Source organism: Eschrichtius robustus, chromosome 16 (genome assembly GCF_028021215.1).
Source record: "Eschrichtius robustus isolate mEscRob2 chromosome 16, mEscRob2.pri, whole genome shotgun sequence".
Classification (NCBI taxonomy): Eukaryota; Metazoa; Chordata; class Mammalia; order Artiodactyla; family Eschrichtiidae; genus Eschrichtius; species Eschrichtius robustus.
Window position 1 is genome coordinate 53,808,600 of NC_090839.1, and position 22,003 is coordinate 53,830,602.

Below are 22,003 nucleotides of genomic sequence, written 5' to 3' on the forward strand. Positions count from 1 at the left end.
ATGCAGGAGGCCTGGCTTCTGCTGGGTGAAGCTGAGAATGTCCTGGCCCACCTGAGACGCAGGAGGGAGAAGGACCAGGCCTCTTTGTCCCAACTCTGTCTCTCTTCACAGCATGAGTGTGTGGACGACTTCTGTGATGACTTCCAAAGTCAACCCCAAGCAGACACACAGGTGGGTCAGTGCACCCCTATTCCCCTTGCCTCCCCAGTTTAAGTGTGGTGGGTGGTTTCTGATGATGGTGATGATGGTGAAAGCTCAGCACCCAGTCCTTACACTGGACAAAATTCCTACCTGTGTGGCAGGTGAGTGCACAGGTGGGGGATACAGAGGCCCAGGGATGCAGAGGGAGGTGTCCAAGTCAGAGGGCAATTGATGGCAGGGCAGGGATGCCAGATTCCTGGTCCCCAGGCACGTGCGCTGAACCCTCACCTTGCGGTGAGGGGGGCACAGATGAGAACAGGCTGAGGCTTGGGGTTTGAGACTGAAAGTGAGAGAGGGTGGGGGGATTTTAAACGGAGCGTTGTTTTCCCAGCAGGTCGAGTCAGTCCTAGCAAAGCTGGAGGTGAGTTTGGGCCTTGCCCCTCCCCCAAAGAGTAGCCCCCAGGGTTGGATCAGCCAGGTTATCTGGGCTACTGTCTCCCTTTGGACTCACCTGGGCGCATGGGAGGCCACAGTGGGGACCACAGACCTCAGCGGCAGGGGCAGGTGTGCAGCGTCCACACTTCCTCTCCCCAGGACCAACTCAGTGAGAACCTGCTTGAAGCTGTGGATGCTGAAGTTCACAACAATGTACGGGTGAGTATGAGCCACTGTCACAGCCCCTTGCTTCCCCTCCACCTTGCTCTCTCTCGCTGTTGGCACTGCCATGTGTGCACATAGCTCCCCTGAGTGGGGGTTGGAGGCATGGCCCCTGAGAGCTCAGGAGGTGCAGCCTTGCTGGCACCGGCCTCCCCGCCCAGCACACAGTGGCCAGAGCCCTGCCCTGAATTCACGATGATGAACCCCGTGGGCCTGGTGCTGGGCTCAGAGGCCAGTACGCCAACAGGCAGGTACACCTCACCATGGTGGTTTACGCCTCGAGGGGAATTGAGGGGCCAGGCCCAGCCTCTGGGAAAAGTCCTGGTGTCTATGGAGCTGTTGGCAGGAAAGCAGGCAGTTTCCATTTGCGGGCTTCTGTGTCCCAGACTCTCACAAAGGCTTGGAGGCCTCAGCCAGGGTCAGGACCTGGGGTGCATCCCCCCTAGGGGAGTCCCTGAACAGCCTCCCATCCCTGCAGGAATTCACCCCCTTGCTTGGTGAAGTGCAGCAGGAATTCCGTTGTAGAATCCGGAGGCCCTCTGGTACTGATAATCCAGGGGACCAGAAGCCGGGGAAGAGCTTTTGGGACAGAGCGCTGAGGCTGTTCTGAGAACGGCTGCAGGAACTGAAGCGGAAGTTTTTTGTTGCGCTTGCCTGCCTGCGGCAGAAGGTGGCTGCTGGCCTACAGGCCTTGCGCAGTGCGGTTGAGGCCATCTGGGGAGAGTTGAAGCGTTTCTTCTTCTCTGTGGGGCAGGTCTTCAAGAGCCTCATCCAGGTCTAGGGAGCCCCACAGGGTCCGGGAGGAGATTGGCCTCATGTAGAAGCCAATTTGATTTTCCCCTTCTCAGTAAGAATCTTCTGAAGCGACCTTTGCCCTCCTGCTCGCCCTTGACCCATCCTTGCAACCTCCCTCACCTCCTGTCCTTCAGGGAGGACACCACCCTGCCCATCAAGCTCTCCCCACCCGGGTTTCCGTCTCCAGGTCTGACCTGCCTGTCGCTGTAGTGCTGAAATCCTAATAGAAGTTGATTGAACCAAATGGAGTGCCTGTGGGGATGGAGGCTGGGGGCCCAGTGGTGACAGGCAGAGTTCGTGGGTCAGATGGACCCAGGTGGGGGTCCTGGTTCTGGGTGAACAAGGACAAGCCACCCGCCTCTCTAATCTGTAACTAGGGACACTGGTCAAGGACTGACTCGTGGTGAGGACTGGACCATCTCAGGCCAGTGCATTGCTTATCGCGGTGCCTGAGGCATAGTAGGTGCTCAATAAATGCACACTCCTGGGGCACAGGGAGCTCCGGGGAGGGGCTTTGACCCCTCTTTTCTTCTCCTGATCTCCCTCTTTGGGCCTTCACCACTCCAGCTGGGGCCTCGCAACTCCTTGGTCTTTCTCCAAAGGTCAGAGCCCCAGGAGCCAGGGAGGGTGGGGAGGGAGGGTGCACCCAATCCTGGGCCAGGAGGGAAGGCAGAGTAGGAGGGGGGGGAGTGGGGTCTCTGGGCCTGTGGCCTCCCTCACCTGGGCCTGCAAATGAAGACTGGGAGATCCGGGAGCAAGGCCTGAGGGCCAGCCATGCTCACCATCTCTGAGGCCAAATTCCCCTCCCCCCAAGCTCTCCAACCTCACCCCACCCAGCCCTGACTTCCTGCCTCAGGCGTGCTCACAGAGTAGCTTTGCCTTTGGGGATTCTCTGTAACCCACTCTTCCTCCCAACCCCTGAAGTCTGGACCTTCCCTAGGCTCAGAGCTTTCCCTCCCAACTGTGCCTGAGAACCACCTCTACTTTCCCCAGATTTGGGGCTGGTTCTCCTTCAGTCCCTTGAGCTTTGGTTGATGAGTTCACTTCCTTTCCACAAGCATTTGCTAAGGAGCAGTCTTGTGTCAGGCTGGTGGAGGGGCAGTAATTAAAATACAATATGTTTTGAGTGAAAAGTGACAGACAAAAGCAGGAGGTGTATGTGTGCTCTGGAGCTGGGGTGGGCAGCTTTTCTCTCCTGTATTTTTACCAGAAGTCACATGATTTAAAATCTGTCCACCAGAGGGAGAGGCAAACCAAGTCAGCCTGATGGGCAGGAAGAAGGTGGGGCAAACCTACAAGGCAGCTTTAGGTTTAGAGGAGTATGATGGTTAGGGGTCCCCAACTGTCAACCTGACTTGGCTGTGGGCAGGTTAGTTTTTCCTGTTAGCATTTTCAGTTAGAATTAGTTACCAATGTTACAGAAGAAGAGGTTTCCCATATTAATCCAGAATCTGGGATTTTAAGTTTTATTCATTTTAATTAATTTAAACAGCCACATATGGCTGGAAGATACTGTATTGGACACGGAGGGTTAGTGGTAGACTCCAGAGGAGAAAAAATTCCGGGGTGAGATTGGTTGGCCTTACCAAGAGCTGCCTGTGACAGAAACCCTCCCCCCAACTCCCAACACACACACACACACACACACACACACACACACACACACACACACAGTCTGAGCCTTTTCAGGTGGGAGGAACTCCCCCTGGACCTTCTCCCATCCAGCCTGCTTTTGAAGGGGTGGGGGAAGGAGAAATGCATCACCGTGATACAGTGGGGAGGGTAAAAGGTGGCATTTTGGTGCACTTAAAAAAAACATAAAGAGGGACCACTTTCAAGAAGGCTGTTTTACTTTGGGTATTTTAAAATACATTCCTGAGGCCTGGAAGAGTTCCCTGTGGGGACGGGAAGAACTACTGTGCAGGGTCGGTGGAGCCAGAGAGAGGCGGCTGGGGTGTGGGGGCAGCGCCATCCACTGCAGCCTTGGAGGCCAGGCACACCGGGAAGATGCACGCGGGACAGACCTGGCGGAACCAGGCGAAGCTAGTACAGGGTCTCCCGGGCGTGGGTCCTCAGGTGGCGCAGCAGGTGGGAGTTGCGGCTGAAGCTGCGGCCACACTGCGTGCAGGAGTAGGGCCTGGCCCCCGTGTGCACCAGCATGTGCCGCAGTAGGTTGCAGCTGCGGCTGAAGATCTTGCCGCACTCCAGGCACTCCTGGGGGGGTTCGGCCTGCCCAGACGCGCCTTCGTCCCCCGCCCCGGCGTGGGTGGCCAGGTGGCGCTGCAGGTGGGCGTTGCGCCGGAAGCTCCGGCCGCACTTCTGGCAGCTGTAGGGCCGCTCGCCCGTGTGGCTGCGGCGGTGGCGGGCCAGGTTGGAGCTGTTGCGGAAGCGGTGGCCGCACGTGTCACAGACGTGAGGCTTCTCCCCGGTGTGGATGCGCTGGTGGCGTGCCAGGTGGGCGCTCTGGCTAAAGCCCTCGCCGCACTCGCTGCAGCGGCAGGGCTTCTCCCCCGTGTGGCTGCGCCGGTGGCGGGCGAGGTCCTGCGTCTGGCTGAAGCTCTTGCCGCACTGGGCGCAGTGGTGGGGCCTCGGGCCGCCGTGGGTCAGGAGGTGGCGGGCGAGGCCGGCCCTTCGCATGAAACGCTTCCCGCAGTGCGGGCAGCTGTAGGGCTTCTCGCCCGTGTGCACCCGCTGGTGGCAGACCAGCTGGGAGCTCTGACTGAAGCTGCGGCCGCAGACCTGGCAGGAGAAGGGCCGCTCGCCTGTGTGCACACGCCGGTGTGCCCCGAGGTGCTCGCTGCGCCGGAAAGCCTTGCCGCAGTCGCCGCATACGTAGGGCCTGAGCTCGGGCCCGGGACGCAGGCTGCCCGAGCACTCGGAGCATTGGTGGCCCTGGTCCTTGGCGTGGATCCGCAGATGGCGCTTGAGGCTGGAGCGGCGCTGGAAGGTTTGGCCGCAGTGAGAGCACAGGACGATGGCCAGCTCGGGGGGTGCTGGGGTCTTGGTCTCCGGGGCGCCTGGGGGCTTTTGGTCCTGGGCGTGCGCCAGTAGGTGCTGCATGAGGCGGGCCCGGCGCTGGAAGCCCTGGCCGCACTCGGCGCACAGGAAGGCGGGCTCGGAGGAGTGCGTCTGCAGGTGTTTGCTCAGGTGCGAGCTCTGGCGGAAGCGGTGGCCGCAGAGGTGGCAGGTGTGCGGCCGCTCATCCGTGTGCGTGCGCATGTGCAGCTTGAGGATGGAGCTGCGGCCGAAGCTCTTCCCGCAGCACAAGCACAGGAAGGACCGCGCGCCCGGGTGAGACCGCAGCTGGTGCGTCTCCAGGCGGGCCAGCTGTGGGAAGCTCACCCCGCAGTCTGTGCAGATGAACTTTATCTCCGGCTCCGACTTGGGGGCGCCCCCAGCCACTTTGACCTCGAGAACTTCACTCCTGTCGGGAGGGGACATTTCTCCACCGGGGCCGCCCACCTCAGGGCCAGGGCAGAGCGACTGAGTGTGGGGCTCTTCCGCTACCCTGGGACTCTCTGCCTGAGACTTTGCTGAGATGGCAGCGGGCCAGGACACCCCTTTCGGTTCCTCTTCTTTAAACGCCTCGTCTGGGGTTCTGCCTCCAAATCCTGGGAAAGAAGCAGAAAACAGGACAGGTCAGACCTTTTCGGAGGCGCTTCTGGGAATCGCCAGAACCTCAGTGCCTGGAAGCAGAAAGAATCCCAGAATCCTGCAAAGCTGGTAGGTGGGCAGAGGGTGGGTAAAAACCAAATAACATACAGTTTACTGTTTTAAAGTGTATAATTCTGGTCCATTAGGTCCATTCAAAATGTTGTGCAACCATCACTACTATCTATGTCATTCTTCCAAATGGAGACCCATACCCATTAGCAAGCCCTCCCATGACCACCTATTTTATTTTATTTTATTTTAGCTGTTGTAATTAATTTTACTGAAGTATAGTTATTTATAATATTGTGTTAATTTCTGCTGTACAGCAAATGGATTCAGTTATAGATATATTCTTTTCCATTACGTTTTATTAGAGGATATTGAATATAGTTCCCTGTGCTATACAGTAGGACCTTGCTGTTTATCCAGTCTATATATAATAGTTTGCATGTACTAATCCCGAACTCCCAATCCATCCCTCCCTCCCACTCCCTTCCCCTTGGCAACCACAAATCTGTTCTCTATGTCTGTGAGTCTGTTTCATAGATCAGTTGATTTGTGTCATATTTTAGATTCCACATATAAATGATATCATATGGTATTTGCCATGACCACCTTATTGATTGATTGATTGATTGATTGGCCATGCTGCACAGCTTGCGGGATCTTAGTTCCCTGACCAGGCATTGAACCCGGGCCCACGGCAATGAAAGCCCAGAGTCCTAACCGCTGGATGGCCAGGGAGTTCCCGACTACCTATTTTAAAAGCTCAAAGTTTTGGGGGTTGATGATTAGACCCAATGAGCCTTAAAATAGCCCTGTATAGATACAGACATATCAATATATATCTATATAGATATATATATATCAGTATATATTACCTCATCAAAATAGTCCATTTTTTGCCAAAGAGGTCAAAAAGTCAGGTCGGGACCACCCCTGACAGGCAAAGAAAAACCCTTCAGTGGTCATAAACCCGGGAAAAAGGCCTCTTACCCAGAGGATGCACAGGCCAAGCCTTCTTTGCTGGGACATCTTCAAAGGTTAGGGACTCCTGTGACCAAAGGAGGGGCAGAGATTGTCAGTGAGTGAGGAATGGGGCTCTAGGACCTGAGGGGGATGAAGAACTTTCAAGGTTTAAATTAAGAAAAACATGGATTTGCTAAAACTTCAGAGGCAGAGAACATTCCAGGGCGTGAGATCGACCTGGAGTGAGGGGACCAGTCCGGCTCACCAGCACAGCTGCCAGCTCCTGATCTCCAGAGTTCTCCTCTGGCCACAGCTCAGGGCCCTGGGGGGCTGACAGCACTGGGGGAGAAAGAAAGAGCTGTTAGAAGCCAGTCCTACCACCATGTGGCTCCGAGGACGTGCACCCATCGTCAGGGCCCTGTGATAGGCATCTTGGCTCGCCCCCATTCCTGTCAACTAGGGAGGCTGCCCGCTTCCTTCCCCACCCTCACCCACCTGGCCCCTCAGCTCCCACCGCACACCAGGCCTCCACCTTCCTTAGGCCCCAGATCCTCACCGCTCTCTTGTGTGGCCTGCAATGTTCTCCTGGGACCTGGGCTCAATGGCTGCTTTGAACTTGGGGGACATCTCCAGGCCCCCATCTCAGCAGGCTTGGAGGGCACTGGCTGGGACAGCGAGAGTTCCTGCGATGGCTCCAGGGCTGGAGGCCCTTCTGAGGGCACTTCCTTCTTGGGGCTGTGGCTGGAGACTTGGGAAGAGCCCCCCTGTTCCTCCAAGGTGACCTCTGCACGGGGACAATTCTTGCCAGCATTAAAACTAAAATCCTGTTCAGAACACATCCATGTTAGGTGACGGACAGGACGGTAAACCAAGTCCTACTAACTCCCTAGGGCCATGGGACTGAGGAAAGGTGAGGGTCAGACAGGGAGGGAGTTAGGAGGTCAAGAAGGAGCCGGCAGAGGAAGGAAAGTGGGGTTTAGTGACTTCCTTTTTTTTTGGCCACACTGCGCGGCGTGCAGGACCGTAGTTCCCCGACCAGGGATCGAACCCACACCCCCTGCAGTAGAAGCGCGGAGTCTTAATCACTGGGCCGCCAGGGAAGTCCCAGCTCAGTGATTTCTTAATGGGGTGATAAAGTCCCTGTCTTTCCACCTGCTGTCCAGCCCACCTGGCTGCCCCCCTCTTACCAGCGGCCCCACATTGCTGGACTCCCTCTGGACACCCTCCAACAGCAACACCACCTCTTCGCCATCCCTGAGCTGCTGGCCCTGGAGCCGGGCCAGGAGGTGTGGGGGCAGCACACTCAGGAACTGCTCCAGCACCAGCAGCTCCAGGATCTGCTTCTTGGTGTGAAGAGCCGGCCGCAGCCAGTGGCTACAGAGCTCCCGGAGGCGGCTCAGGGATGCCCTCGGCCCCATGTCCTCCTGATACTGGAAGCACCTGAAGAGCTGGTGAGCCACCTCGGGCCGGGGCCTGGCCTCTGGCTGCCTGGGGTCCTCCTGGCCGGCAGCCTCCTCCTCCTCCAGTTTGACTGCTCCGAGCTGCTCTGGCTCCCATGCAGCCGGGCCTGGTTCTGCAAGCATCCTTCACCTTGGGGACACCTCACAGTGGTTGCTCCAACTCTCGGGTCTCTCTCCCGCTTGGCTCCCACACCTGGGGCGTTAAGGGATGCCTACAGATGTGGCCCCAGAGGAATCGTTTCTCGAACTGGTCACGAGTAGTGGCTCAGCCTGACCAACACACCAAAAGGCAGAGAAAACGGATTGTTCAGTATTCTCATTCCCTCCTGCAGCATTTAGAAGTTCACCTCACTTTACCCCAGTGATCAAAGTTGGCATTCGTGAGAGAGGACAGTCTGGCTTTCCCTGCCTCTTGATGTGGTGCCACGGGGAGTACCTGGCACCACCGAAGATGGGTCCTTGCCAAAAATGTTCCATCGCGATCCAATCCAGCCTTTAGACCCAACTTCCAGGTTAAAAGGCATTGCAGGGAATAAAAACAAGTTGGCAGAGAGGCTAAGAGTGATGGTGTTTAAAGGTACAAACTTGTAACAAGTAGTAAATAAGCCATAGAGATCTAATGCACAGTATAACAAATACAGACAATAATATTGTACTACAATATAATTACGTAATATGATACATATCATTACATTACGATCATATTATAATATATAAATGCTGTATATCTTAAACTTGCTTAAGGTTATATGTCAAATTTATTAAAAAAACAACAACAACAAACAAACAAGTCAAATGTCCCTTGGGGAAACTACCAAACAAATCCCAAAGACAGGACATTATGGGAAACAAGTGGCCCAGGTTCTTCTGAGTCTGTTATGAAAAATAAGTGCATATAGGGGACACATTGCTCTAGAGGAGACTAACAGCTGATATAACCAAATGCACGAAACTTGATTGGATCCTGATTGAAAACAAAAAACAAAAGGCTCTAAAAGCTCTTCTGGGGTCAGTTGGGGAAATCTGAATATGGGTGGAGCAATGGGTGATAATGGAGATGACTACCAACTTCTGAGATGAGATTCCAGTGTTGTGGTATGTAGGAAATTTCTTTATTCTTAGAAAATGTTGAAGGGTTTGGAAGTGAAGGGGCATGAGGATTCAGCCACATTTATGGATCAACAAGGCAAATGTGGCAAAATTATAGCAATTGCTGAATCTGGGAGATGGGTGTATGGATTCATCCATTCATTGCGTTGCTCTTTCAACTTCTCTGGAAGTTTGAGAATTTTAAAGATAAAAGGTTGGCAGGAGTGGGGAGTAGTTCACGCATGTGATCACTCCTTGACCAGACTTCCTGACCCTCACTTTCTGGCTCTGGAGGTGGTTCTCAGCAGTCAAGGCCAAGGCCACCCAACTGACCAGTGCAGGGCTGAGCTCCCACTTGGTGTTCCAATCTCCTTCCCTCCCTGGGTTCCATCCCTAGAGACAGGCTGGGATGAGCCGGGGAGCTGGGATGGGTGGGTGGGTCTCCACATGGGACTGAAGCTTACTGCTTGCAGAAGTCTGTGACAGATGTGTTCCCAAGGCAGGCCAAAGCAGTCTCACTCACTTCAGAGGCCTCTAGTGGGTGCACCCTTGGGAGCTGGGTGATGGCAGGAGAGGCAGTCATTTCCCTTTCTTTCCTAATTTTTTTTTTTTTTTTTAGTTCTGGATTCTTCCTTGGTCTACCCCTCTGGGACGTATTCATCCCAACCCTGTGAGTCTGGCTAGCATTAAAAGAAAAGTGCTTCTAACTCACCAACAGAGGGCACTGGTTCCATAGGACTATTCCTTCCTTTTGGGGTAGGCGAGACCTACCTAGGGTGAGCTGACCCAAGTTCAGCACCCACAGGGGACTCAGTTCAGTTATTCAGGACAACCCAGAAGGTTTATTCTTCGGATATAGAGGATATGGAAACCCAATTTCCAACGTGTCCCTGCCCTCCCTGCTCTCCAGCTTCAGGACTGCAAATGAGCTTCTCCCAAACCTGTCCCCCACCCCCACCAGGAACATCGCAGGAAGAGGAATGGGAAGAAACCCTCCTGCATCACTTCCCACCACGTAAAGGGAGTGGAGCGGTGCCCGACACCTGCTAGAGAGTACACGTCGGGTGTGCCTAATGAGAACACCTTACTGTTCTCATTACTGAGTAAAAATACAAACAACCACAGCTAACAGCTCATCCTATCACTGACCCATTTTACAGCCCAGGACACCCAGACTCAGAGGTACAGACATTTCCCCAAGAAGACAGCCCAGCCTTGACAATGGAGCCAGGGAGAAGTCAGCCTGGTCAAGAGCTTTGGATAGTTTAAGTCCCCTTCATTCAGGGCTGAGGGATCTCTGAACCTCCTTTTCAGGTGGGGTGAGTGGGGTATGATGTGGTAAAACAACAAAGGAAACCCGTGTGTTTTAAGTCTGGGCCTAGCACTTCCCGCACAGGGTAGAGGGTTGTGATGCTAAAACACAGACCCAGGCCTACGTGCTGGCCACCTGACCAGCCCCCCACCCCTAGCCTCCCTCCACCTCCCTCCAGCATCTTCCCAGCTTCCCTCCCTCTCCCCCACCTACCCACTCCCTCTGGCCTGTCTGCAGTCTCCCCCCACCACTCCAGAATCTCCCCAGCTTTCCCCTACCTCCATTCTCTCCCCCACAGCCTTGTCCAACGTCCGTTCCTTCCTGCACTTTGGCACATGGGGCTCCTTCCACCCACTGGCACCTCTCTTCTGGGACTCCACACACACCACCCACCTGGCTACCTTGCAGTTGTAATTATTGAGGAATGCATGCAAAAATGTCTGGTGCAGAAAAGGTCTTTACGAAATGTTCAGGAAAATGGGTTTTTGTTTTATTGTGTTTTGGTAGCATGAGCAAAATAATTAGAGAACCAATCACGTGTGATCAGGAACCCTGTATTAACAGCTGGCATGTACTGAGTGCTTATCTGTATGGGCTCTGCTTACATCCCACTTCAGCCCACGCTGAAGTGAAGGGTCACTTCATCCCACTCCAGCCCACGCAGTAAGTTATAATTTCACCATTTGACAGGTGCAAAGACCAAGCTCTGAGAGGATGGGTGACTTGCTCAAGGTCACACCAGGGAGAGCCAAGATTTGCTTTAAGGGGAGAACGCTGATTTTATGGTGCGAAAGCTCAGAAACAGAAAAGGACCCAATTCCCCTCCCACCCTGTACTATTTGCCTAGTCTTAACCAGAATATTACAGCATGAATCAGAAAAAACAAGGGCATTCTAATTTCCAGCCCTCAGGCCTAGGCATGTGGGGCGCCGGAACCTTCAGGGGAGGTCTCTCCAAAAGGTTTGAAAGAGGTGGAATTCAGGGGACGAAGGCCTTGGAGAGTGTCTCCCTCCCCCCAAGTCTCCAGGACAAAAGCTCTGTTAATATGCGCATCTGTGGGGGGTGGGCTGGGTTGCAGGGGGAGCTCTTCAGCCATCCTCCGATATTTGACCAGCTAATTTGGAACCTCGAGAGGCGGAGAGGCTTAGGCTAGACCAGCCTGGGGTGGAGGTGCTGCCACCAGACCCACCCAGACAATGGGAGCACCCAGAGCCGGGGTCCTCGGCCAGGACCTCTCCCTTTCTCCCTGGATCGCTCGTCTTTGTTGGCCGGGCTCCCCTCCAGTGCTGGGCTGAGTCGATGAGTCCGGTCCACCTGGGGGACCGTGGAGCCTGCCTTCCACTCCCCAGTGGGTACAGCAAGCCCACGTCACAGGAAGTCCAGCGACCCTCCCGAATGTCCCCATTGCCACAGGTCCGCCGGTACTCCCCAGCCCTGGTCTCCCGGGCACGGACCAACCACATCCACCCAAGGCTTTCTTCCAGCACCCTAATCCCCCATCCCACCACAGAGGCCTGGAGCCCCCTTTCTCTCTCCAATCTACAACGAACCCCTTAAGTCTGTCCTGGCAGCCTGCACCCCAGGCCTCCCTGCAACTCACCACTCGGGGTTCCCACTACAGAGGTGGAGGTGCTGAGGGGTTCTCTGAGGGCCCCCAGGGCCAGAGTCAGCCTCAGCTAACCTGCGAAAGGACTCCGGGAAAATGGAACAGGAAGTTCCCTTCCCCAATCCCATCCAGGTGGTGAGGGGGGCTTCCTAGAGTTAACCCTTAACCTCCCAGTTTGGGAGTGGGGTGGGGAGAGGGCGGGGCCAGAGAAATAAAGACAAAGCAGTGGATCCAGATTCCAACCCAGGCCTGTATTTGAGAGTCTAAATATCCCTCCAAGTAACAGCTGCCCCCCTCCTAATCAGGACTGGCCCTGTGCCCCTTGGCGGTCTGTCAGCCTGTACCTTTTTGGGGGACAAGAGTTGCCATTTACAAATGCTTGCTGGGACTTCCCTGGTGGTGCAGTGGTTAAGACTCTGTGCTTCCACTGCAGGGGGCGCGGGTTCATCCCTGGTCGGGGAAGTTCCACATGGCGCTAGGTGTGGCCAAAAAAAAAAAAAGCTTGCTGTGTGCCGGGCACTGAGGATACTGAGGTAAACGTGAGGGACAGTCCCTGACCTCAGGGGGCTTGCCCGCCAGGGTACAGGAGCAAACCACAGGTGCTAATTAGAAAATGGAACAGGACCATGGATGGGGAAGAGAGGGCGCTGGTCGACACTGCCACATAAAATCCTCCCAAGAATCCTTAGAGGTGGCTTTTGTCCCAGCTTTACCAATGACCAAGCAGGGGCTCCCAGTAGGGGAAGTGACCTCACCAACAGCCTTGAGTCCAACTCTAACTCCAAAGTCAAGCCTTTCCCTTTGCTCTAAAGGGCCTCTTTGCGTCACGCCCTTGGCTCCAGCCAGATGGGCACTTCCCTCTGGGGAGTCCGCGGTGCCTCGCTGAGCGTTCAGGGCTCCAACCTGCTCAGAGGCTGCCCCGACGGACGGCCAGACCCTGCGCTTGCTCTGGCTCCTCGGCCGGGTCTTTTCTCTTGCACTTAACAGCACCTGGGCTTCTCCTGTTCCTTTATTTTAATTGTCTAGCGTGGATCTCATTGGACCAAAGTTCCCTGCGGACAGTGGTCCGTTTCCCTTGTCAGCTCTGCATCCTCCGCGCCTAGCCTAGCGTCTGGCACACGTGAGGACGGACAAAAAGGATGAGGAACCGCCGGGCAGAAAGTCCACCGCCCTCCGAGGTTTGCTGGCACCCCGCACCTGGCACTCCACCGCGCGGACTCCCTCCACCTCGGGGGCAGTCGGGGGCTACTGAGCCCCCCTCCCTGGGGTGGGCCAGGAAACCCACCCAGGGCGGGACTATGAAACCCCACCCCGGATGTGGAAAGGAAACCCCGCCGCTGGGCCTGGCCTGGGAGGTGGGGCGGAGGCGTCTCCTGTACCCCTATACCTAGGCTGGACCATCACGCCCCCTCCTCCGGGCACCGCCGCCCCGGCCCCGCCTCCAGGACTGACGCGCGCACCTATGGCTGCGGCCTTCGAGAACGAGGCCGTGTCTGACCCCTGGGAGTGGGGGCAACTCGACCGGGAGCTGCGGGCCCTGTCTGGACATGATGGGGGAGAACTGCAGGAAGGAACGTGGCCTCCTCGGGTAAGGTGGTCTCGGTGCCTCGGGCCTGGAGCGTCCAGGTGAGAGCCTGGGGGAGCTGGCTGGGAGCACAGAGGGAAGGCTCGGTGTTTGCTGTTGACGCTGTCTTCCAGGCCTTCGACTCAGGTGCACACCTTTCCTGGAAATCTGTCAGAAAAGCAGAGACCAAGTTGACCTAACCCCCAGAAATAGCATCCAGGCAGAAAGGCAAGTGCCTGGAGTGAGACAAGATCAACACTAGCTTTTGGCCTCCTTCAATCCTAACTCTCGGCCCAGGTATGGGCTTTGGCTAATACCCGCGCTCCTGGCCCACCACGCGCGCGCACCATTCATTCGGGAAATATTTGCTTCCCCGAGTGTGTCCGGGCATTGTCCCTGACCCCGGGTACCCAGTGCTGAATAGAAGGGACAAGTGCTGCCCCCTTGAGGCTTACAGACCGGGCAGGACCAGATCACGGGGGCAAGGTTTATTAACTCAAATTACCTTGCAGAAATAAAGGGCTTAAGGGAATTCCCTAGCGGTCCGGTGGTTAGGACTCGGCGCTTTCGATGTCGGGCCCGGGTTCAATCCCTGGTCCGGGAACTAAGATGCTGCAAGCCGCGTGGCGAGGCAAAAAAAAAAGAGCTGAACATTTAAGTCCCTTCAAATTCGTCCTTATCTTTGAAAATATCAATACACTCCCCTCTCCCAGAGTGTTAGCCACTGAGAGACGAAAATTCTTGTGAAGTTGCTGGATTGTTACTTTACTCCATTTAGTAAAAATGATAAACGCATCTTCAAAGGCTTTTCATATAAATCTACCTGTTTAGGATATATATCAATATCTTCTAAAATTATCTTGAAAATGCACACTTAAACTATTCTAGTTGTTACCTTAGATTTTGGGGGGAAGTAATTGTTGTCTAAAAAACAAACAAAAAACAAACCCCAACTTACCATTTATTTATTAAATATGAAAAAAAATTAAGTTTAGTATTATCCAGGTCAGCAAAAGCACCTGAAAATACTGAGTGATGGGGTCTTCTTTTTTCCTCTTATCTCTTCAGAGATTGCAAAAGAAAAACAAATTTCCTTGTATTTTCAGTTTCCTTAGGATTCCTCCATTTAGAATTATTCAGGGCAAAGGGAGAAATCCTTCGCCAGCTCTGGGAAGAATTACTATTAAAAACACTATGATCCCTTGATTAGCCTTTGGTTCATCCAGTGGCTTAAATGCCTGTCTCTTAACTGCATTAGTAACATCTTTTCCTGCAGCCATAACCCCAGCATTTTCCTCTGGGTGGTTGCAATCTTGATGGAGTAATTGCAGTGTTTATGGCACAGCCAGACCCCTCACTAAGGACCAGCCCTGGTACAGAAGCACTGGGGATTTTGATGAGAACAGGAGTGAGCATTGCACCTGTCCTGGTCTTTCTTCAGTGTCTGTAGACTAGCTATCTCCCAGGTGTTTCATCTTGTCTCTTTGGTAGGAGCCAGCCATTGGCTCTGCAAGCCCGAGCTGCAGTCTCAGCTTTGCCATTTGCTGCTGTGCGACTTGGGCAGATGGTTTAGTTGCATCCCTTCACTCTGCTGCTCAAAGCTCTTCTGTGGCTTCCTATGGCACTTAGAACTAAATCCAGACAGCTCAGCCTGGGGCTCATCCCACAGCCCCTTCCTACCATGGATCTCATCTTCTGTCTTCTTTTCCTTTGCCTTTCAATTCCTAAACATGCCAGTCTGATCCTGCCCTGGCCTGGAATGGATGCTTTCATTCACACCCCCACTTTGCCAGTTCCTCTTCATTCTTTTTTTTTTTTTTTTTTTTTTAATGAGTTGGTTTAATTCCAGGTGGTACAGAATTCAGGACAGAACAAAGACTTAAGAACACACTTTGGCAGGATTCTGGGCTAGGTTTACTCTGATCTCACAGCTAAGGTAGAAATGACTGAGAAGCACTGAAGAGAGGGTGAACCACTGTATGACTTTTCTAAATTTATTTATTTATTTATTTATCTGGCTGCGCTGGGTCTTAGTTGCAGCACGTGGGATCTTCGTTACAGCATGTATACGGGTTCTAGTTCCCTGAGCAGGGATCAAACCCGGATCCCCTGCATTGGGAGCATGGAGTCTTAACTGCTGGACCACCAGGGAAGTCCCTCACCCAGCCACTTAAACACAAGCTCCACAAGGCTGGCTTTGCTGCTGTTCATTGCTGTATCCCCAGTGCCCGGCACATAGTAAACACTCACTAAATATGGATTGAAGGAATATTCCACATCAGACCTTGTCTTTCCTGGTATTCTCTATTTCGGTAAATGTAGAACAATCCATTCAGTTGCTCAAGCTAGGTACTGGGATTTATCCTTGACCCCCTTGCTTTAACTCATTCCCACATCTCATCAGTCTCCAAGTTCTGTAAGTCTGATAGCCTAAATATTTTTCATATCTGTGTTTCTCTACCTCCACTGCTGCTACCAAGTCCAGGTCACCATCATCTATTGCCTGGATCATAGCAATGGTCTTATGGTTTCTCTTCATTCATTTCCTTTTTTTTTTTTTAAGTAAACTTTTAGGTGTAATGTACAGAAATTGTGCGCAAACCAAAAATGAAGAGCGTGATGCATCTCCCCCAAGCAAAAACAGCCCTTTAGCCAGCATCCCAATCAAATCAGAATCTACTAGCACTCTCGGGCCTACACTGGTGCCCCCTTCTGGTCACTTCCCTTCCCCCATAATCTCTATCCTGACTTCCAACCACAGCAGATTTGTTTGGTCTGTCTTTGAACTCCGTGTAAGTGAAGTCACACAATAGGAACTCTCATCTGACCTTACTCCACAGTGAGGGAGTCATCCACGCGTTGCTTATTCCCTGAATAGTATTCCCCCATTGTGTTATTTGTTCATTCTACTGTGTCTACACGGGGGTGGTTTTCAGTTTTAGGCCACGCTTAGTAGTTCTTGTAGGTCTCTGGTAACCATATAAGTGCGTACTGCGGGGCTTGTGCCCAGGAGTGAATCGCTGTGTCACAGGGTATGTGGATGGTCAGGTTCAGAAGATTCTGCCACACTTGTCCAGAGAGCTTGTACCATTTTCCCTCCCACTGTCTGCAGACTCATCTTGTGCATTTCTTGCCCCAGTCCTAGGATCAGCCGTTTCTCCATGGAACCCTGATTTTTTTCACATTATAAAGCATTCACAAAAATAGGATTTTTAAAAGGAGGAGAGAAAGTAAAACTAATAGAAGTTCTACATTTTTTTTCACATCCAACGGAGTAAAAAAAAAAAAAAAAAATAGAAGAGACACTAGTGAAAGACCACATGCCATGTAGAGGAAGGAGTCTGAGAGCTGAGGGTAGGGGGCAGAGAGTGCAGCAGGAGGAAGGGCTGAAAAGGACATCAAGGGTGGGTGCCTGAGTGCCATGGTCATCTGCTCCCATGAGGGGCCTCCAGGAGGGGTCCTCTGAGCTGAGCCAGTCGGAATGCCTCCTAAGTGCTCCCATCCCCACCTGCTTCAGTGTCTTTAGCTTTCGTGAGTGAATGTACCTTAAACTCTACCCAAGACTGGGGCACCCTTTAGGTATCAGATAGCAGGAGGTGACTGCAGCAACAGCAAAGGGTATTTTAGGATGATGATAGTGTCCTGGTTTCCTAAAAATGCAGCAACCTCTATAGGGAAAGTAACTTAATTTACTCTACTATCTACCTCCAAAGAGCCAAGTGGAGTGACTATTGAGCTTGGTCTCAACAGAGAATCCCCTCCCTGCCTGTACTGTAAGCTGTCTTTAGCTCCCAGGTAGAGAAAATGTTCTGGAAGGTGGGATGTGGGTGTTTGGGGAATATATCCAGTCAACCCTACTAAGTTTGGGGGCTCTTCTGGCCTTGGTGTTCACGGCTTGCCTGGCTGAGGCTGAAGCTGCCAGCCTTGACAATCATGGTAAGAAGCACTTGGAGTTGCTGCCTAGGGAGGAGCCTCCTTTCCTCCTGGAGCTTGCCCAGGGCAGGAGAAAGCCATTTCTGCTGACTGTGATGGGCAGGCTTCTGGGCCAGCATCACAGGTGAGATCCAGGAGCCAGGTTTGGGGTTGGCAGCCTCTCTGGCCTGCCCTGTTGCAAGATCAGATGTTAGTCTTGTTCACCCCCTGGAAAGGAGCAAAGCCTCCACAATAAGAGCTGCTGGGTAGTTCCAGTTGCTGCAAGGCAAGGGCATCAAGAATTGGGTGATGAGTAGGCTCCTGGTTAGAGACTGTGATGTAGCCATACAACAGAATATGCCGCAGTTGAAAAACAGCAAGGCACCGCTTGAGAACAGTAGAACTCTTGACACATAACCATCCGTCCAAACCTGCCCTAAGACTTGACCAAACTCTAGCATAGCTTCTAGCAGCATAAGGCCATGATGACCCCAGCCCCCCATTAAAATGCCTGCCTGAGAAAGCTCAAAGCTGCCAGGAAAATTTACTGTTCGTTCTAGCTAATGCCTGATGATGGGCCCCTAGCCTCCCTTTCTTAGAGCACTTACTAAAAAGGGCTTATAATTGTGAATATGTGTCTCTTACAACCCAGAAGCATCTGTCACTGACCTGAGAGCCATTCCCTTGAAATGTACTCATCAGGAGGGACAGGGCCTCTGTCTCCCTTCTCTGTGGGAGGATAGACTCCTCCTGCCTCCCACACCTGCCAGGTAGCAGACACACCTGGCCTAATTGCAGCTTCACTGACTGGCTCTTTGTGACTTTTCACTACCCCCCTCCCCCGCCCCCATTCTCCCTTTGAAACACCCAGTCACCTCTGCAGCACATCGGATGGAGCGCAGCTCTTTGCCCTGCTGTCGGTAGTTACCGAATAAAATCTGTTTTCACCACTTCATAATGTATGGCTGTGTATGTCTTTGACATGCTACAAGTTTTGTTTTTTCTCTATATGTTTTTTATACTGAACATCTCTAAAATATGTGTCACGCACACAGAGGGGGCACGTCAGCAGCATATACTCCCATTTTTGAAGCAAAACAAAACAAAACTCAAAACGTGTGAGGGGCGGAGACCCTTGACCTGGGAGGCTGGACGGGGCGCTGGGCCGGAATTCGTGCTCCCGGGTACCCCGGCGCCGGCGCTCTCAGGCTGAGGGCCCTCGCTCAGCCAGCCGCAGTTTTCCCACCGGAAACTCGAGGGCTCCCGAGTGTACGCCCCGCGGTCCTCACCGCCCCCGTTGCCCCTGTGCCCCTGGCCCACAGGCGGGCTCCACGAGAGACCCGGGAAAACCGGAAGTTGGAATGGGGCAGCCGGACGGGAAACGCGGGCACACCGGCCAGGGTCCGGCAGCACCAGGATGACCCTTCGCCCTCGGCGGGACTGCTCCTCGGGGGCGCGGACGGCAGCGCGCAGGTAAGGGCGGCAGGGCGGTGCTGTGGAGGGGCGGGGCCGTGGAGGCGACAGCCAATCACCGGCGTCTCCCGTGGGGTGGGGCGGGGCAGTTGTTGCTTGGGAGACGCGCTCCCCGCATAGTTGCCCTCCGGGCTGCAGAGCTGGGCAGCGACGACTTGTGCGCGCGGGGCTCCTGGGCCTCCTGTGGCTCCGAACGCCTCCCCCTGCGTCCGCCTCGCATCAGGGGACGGGGCCGCAGGGTTGCCTCCACGCCTCCGGCGGTGAGCGGGCCGCCGGGCACCTGAACTCTCACGACCTGGTCTCCAGCGGCCCTGGGAGTTCTGTTATTTTTCTTCAAAATTTGTTTTATTTCCGGGGTTCCACCTACCTAACACTTGTACTGGCTTCCTTTTCTTCTTTTTCAATGGTTAACATTTGCTCTGCTGTTTACTCGATTATTCCTATTTTTCTTGGCTTCTCTTACATTCCTTTATTTGCCCCTATCGTCTCTCCTTCCTAAGGCTAAATCTCTGCATTGCCCTGTCTCCAGCCTGGCTTAACGGTGTTCATTAGCACACGTTTGTTTTTGTTTTTCTTACATCACATGATTCTTTTTTCTAGTTTTTATCATTCTGGCTGCTTTTTTGGAAGGTCCTCTTTAAGACCTGAATCAGCTCGCAGGCCAGTCTGAGGGTAGATCACGATTTATTTACTAAAGGTGGCGTATTCTTTCTTACTCAAGCTCACTGAAGCCGCAGGATAGTGGAGTTGGTTGGCATTTGTTGAGTGTTTCCCGTGCCTGAAGCTCCGATAAGCGCCTTGTAAACAGGCTCCTGAGGTAAGTACGTCTCTAACCTGGTGGCCTGTGAGCGGGAAAACAGATGTTTTCTGCTGGAATTGTATGGAGTTCTTAATTTTGTTTTGTTTTTAGTCATCAACATTCAAAAGTCGGGATACTTCACATAGAAATTGAATTCTTTTTTGGCTTCTCTTGAAAAAGCCTCATGCTTGGGCAATACTGAGCCCCCAACCGCCCCCTTTAAACAAAATATGGTTTCTTGAGGCCCCTGAAGTCCCTCCCACTCCGGTCTTACACCCAAGGCACTGGTGGTTTATGGTACTGCCTGGTTGCTGAAGGCATTTAGGTTTTTGATCTCTACTTATTGACTCACCCTGCCCTGGTCTGAAGTCTTTCGGGGACTGCAATTCCCACAAAGCAAATATCAATAATCCTTCCTCCTAGACCTGCTCAGGCCTAGAGCCAGCCCTAGAAGGGTTTCCTCTCATTTCCAAGAAGGAGCTAATATCTATCACATAGCGGATGCTCAATAAATATTTTCTGAACAGTTAAATAAATGTTGAGACTTCTTTTGGTCTAACTTAGGTGATCCCATGGTGGGATCCAAACCTCTGGGCTTCCTCAGTATCCCTGAACTGTAGCCCCTTTTGTCTGGTAGAGAAACGTTTGCCCAGGAATCAGGACACACCCATTCTTTCTGGACTTGGTGCATTCCTGGGACTGCCATGTGTGAGATGGTCCACCTCAGGTTGAGTTCCTTTACTGTGGACACTGGCTTGACACAGTCTGGCTCCCAGACTGCGCATTTCATCTTTTCCAGGGCCCTCTGTGGCTTTTTCTCAGTTTATAATTCTCTCTGTCTTGAAAACAGTATTGACTTTTGATACAACTTTGTTCATCTCTCTTTACCTTGAGGATTAAAACACCTGGAAATACTGACCAGAGCCAAACCCTGGGGGTAATTTTTCTTTCATCAAAGTGATAGTAGAATCAATAAGAATTCTAGGACTCCTAAAACAAGTTGAACTCCAAAAGCAGAGCTGCAAACTCAAAATGCTGCAAGGGCCAAGTGGAGAACCAAAAGTAGCACCCTGAGATCAGGCCCGGAATGGAGGAATATGGGTCCAGGGTTGCTCTGGTTGTTCTGGTTTCTCAAGAAAATCAATTTTATGGGAACTCTCCTCATTTTTCTTTTTTAATAAATTTATTTATTTATGGCTGCGTTGGGTCTTCGTTGCTGCACGCAGGCTTTCCCTAGTTGCGGTGAGTGGGGGCTACCCTTCGTTGCGGTGCTCTGGCTTCTCACTGCAGTGGCTTCTCTTTGTTGTGGAGCACAGGCTGTAGGCGGGCGGGCTTCAGTAGTTGTGGTACGCTGGCTCAGTAGTTGTGGCTCACGGGCTCTAAAGCGCAGACTCAGTAGTTGTGGTGCCTGGGTTCAGTTGCTCCGCGGCATGTGGGATCTTCCCGGGCCAGGGTTCTGAACCCGTGTCCCCTGCATTGGCAGGCGGATTCTTAACCACTGCGCCACCAGGGAAGTCCCGGAACCCTCCTAATTTTTTAAGTGTTGGGAACTAAGTTTAAAAAAAATTGAACCCTTGTGAGTGCACACAGCACACCGATGGGGTGGTACAAGGGCCAGTGGTGCCTGTCTTCCTGGGTGAAGTGGATGCATCTCAGAGGACTCTGATGGGCCGAAGGCAGGGGGCCTGGGAACGTTTCCAGCAGGAATCTTCCTGGAATCTGACTACAGGGCTGGCCCTCACCCCTTTCCTGACACTCATCTCCTGTGCCCTGTTAAGGAGAGATGGGTGCCTTGCCCCAGGGAGTGAAGCACAGTCTCTGTTCTCCCGTTTGGGGAGCCTTAGTTCTCAGGGTCTGAAGGGAAGACAGAAGCTGAGATGTGGACTTTGAAGCCACCAGGGATGTCTGAGGGTTTGGGACCCCATGCATGGCTGGGTCAGACCCCTTTGTCACCTCTATCCCTAGCCTTGAGAGGGAGCTAGTCGGGGGGGGGAGGTGCGGAGGGCAGCGTCTGGAAAAATCAGATTGATGCCACATCTTTCCAAAGTGTGAGACATGGGTGTAGGGGTGGGTACTGGGGAGTTCCCAGGTCTCTTTGTTTCCTAAGTTTGCTCTTAGGGAGAGAGAACTCCATGCCAGTCTTGGCGGGAACCCAGAGGAGCTGCTGACCGGTCTGGGAGCCTTAAATGAAATCCAGGGACGTCTCCACGGAGACACCCATAAGACTTTCAGAAGCTCTGTGTACTGAAAAGGACCACCATGTCCCTCCACTCGGCAAAGTGTCCTTCGTCCTGTAACGACAGCTGCAATTTGAAACGTCAAATATCAAAATCCTTACAGAAAATATATTTTCCCACTTTGGCGCCCCTGCTTGGCTGGTGTCACGAGTACGTACCAGGTAAAGCGATCGTGAGCCGGCAACGCGGATCTGGGAGTCACCTCCCGGCCGAGTGCAGGTGCAGCCGGCCTCGGGACCCCAGACCCGGAACCCTCCAAGCTGGGAACGCTGTAGGGCTGCAGCTGCGCGGGGAACGGGATCTGGGAGGGACTTCCTGTTGTCCGTAATCCCAGT

At 53.2% G+C, this 22,003-nt stretch overlaps 2 protein-coding genes across 2 annotated transcripts; one reads left to right on the forward strand and one right to left on the reverse strand.

The window, feature by feature from the left end:
• On the forward strand, nucleotides 1–1,579 carry IL32 (interleukin 32). The gene is made up of 4 exons (XM_068524769.1): nucleotides 1–171; nucleotides 536–562; nucleotides 736–795; nucleotides 1,421–1,579. The coding sequence occupies exons 1-4, from the start codon at nucleotides 1–3 to the stop codon at nucleotides 1,577–1,579; spliced, it is 417 nt and encodes a 138-aa protein (XP_068380870.1).
• A 2,057-nt stretch (nucleotides 1,580–3,636) lies between these two features.
• ZSCAN10 (zinc finger and SCAN domain containing 10) lies at nucleotides 3,637–7,799 on the reverse strand. The gene is made up of 5 exons (XM_068524047.1): nucleotides 7,404–7,799; nucleotides 6,773–7,040; nucleotides 6,482–6,546; nucleotides 6,244–6,301; nucleotides 3,637–5,204 (listed from the first exon to the last, which is right to left on the reverse strand). Exons 1-5 carry the CDS (start codon nucleotides 7,797–7,799, stop codon nucleotides 3,637–3,639), a joined length of 2,355 nt encoding a protein of 784 aa, XP_068380148.1.
• Nucleotides 7,800–22,003: the final 14,204 nt, after the last annotated feature.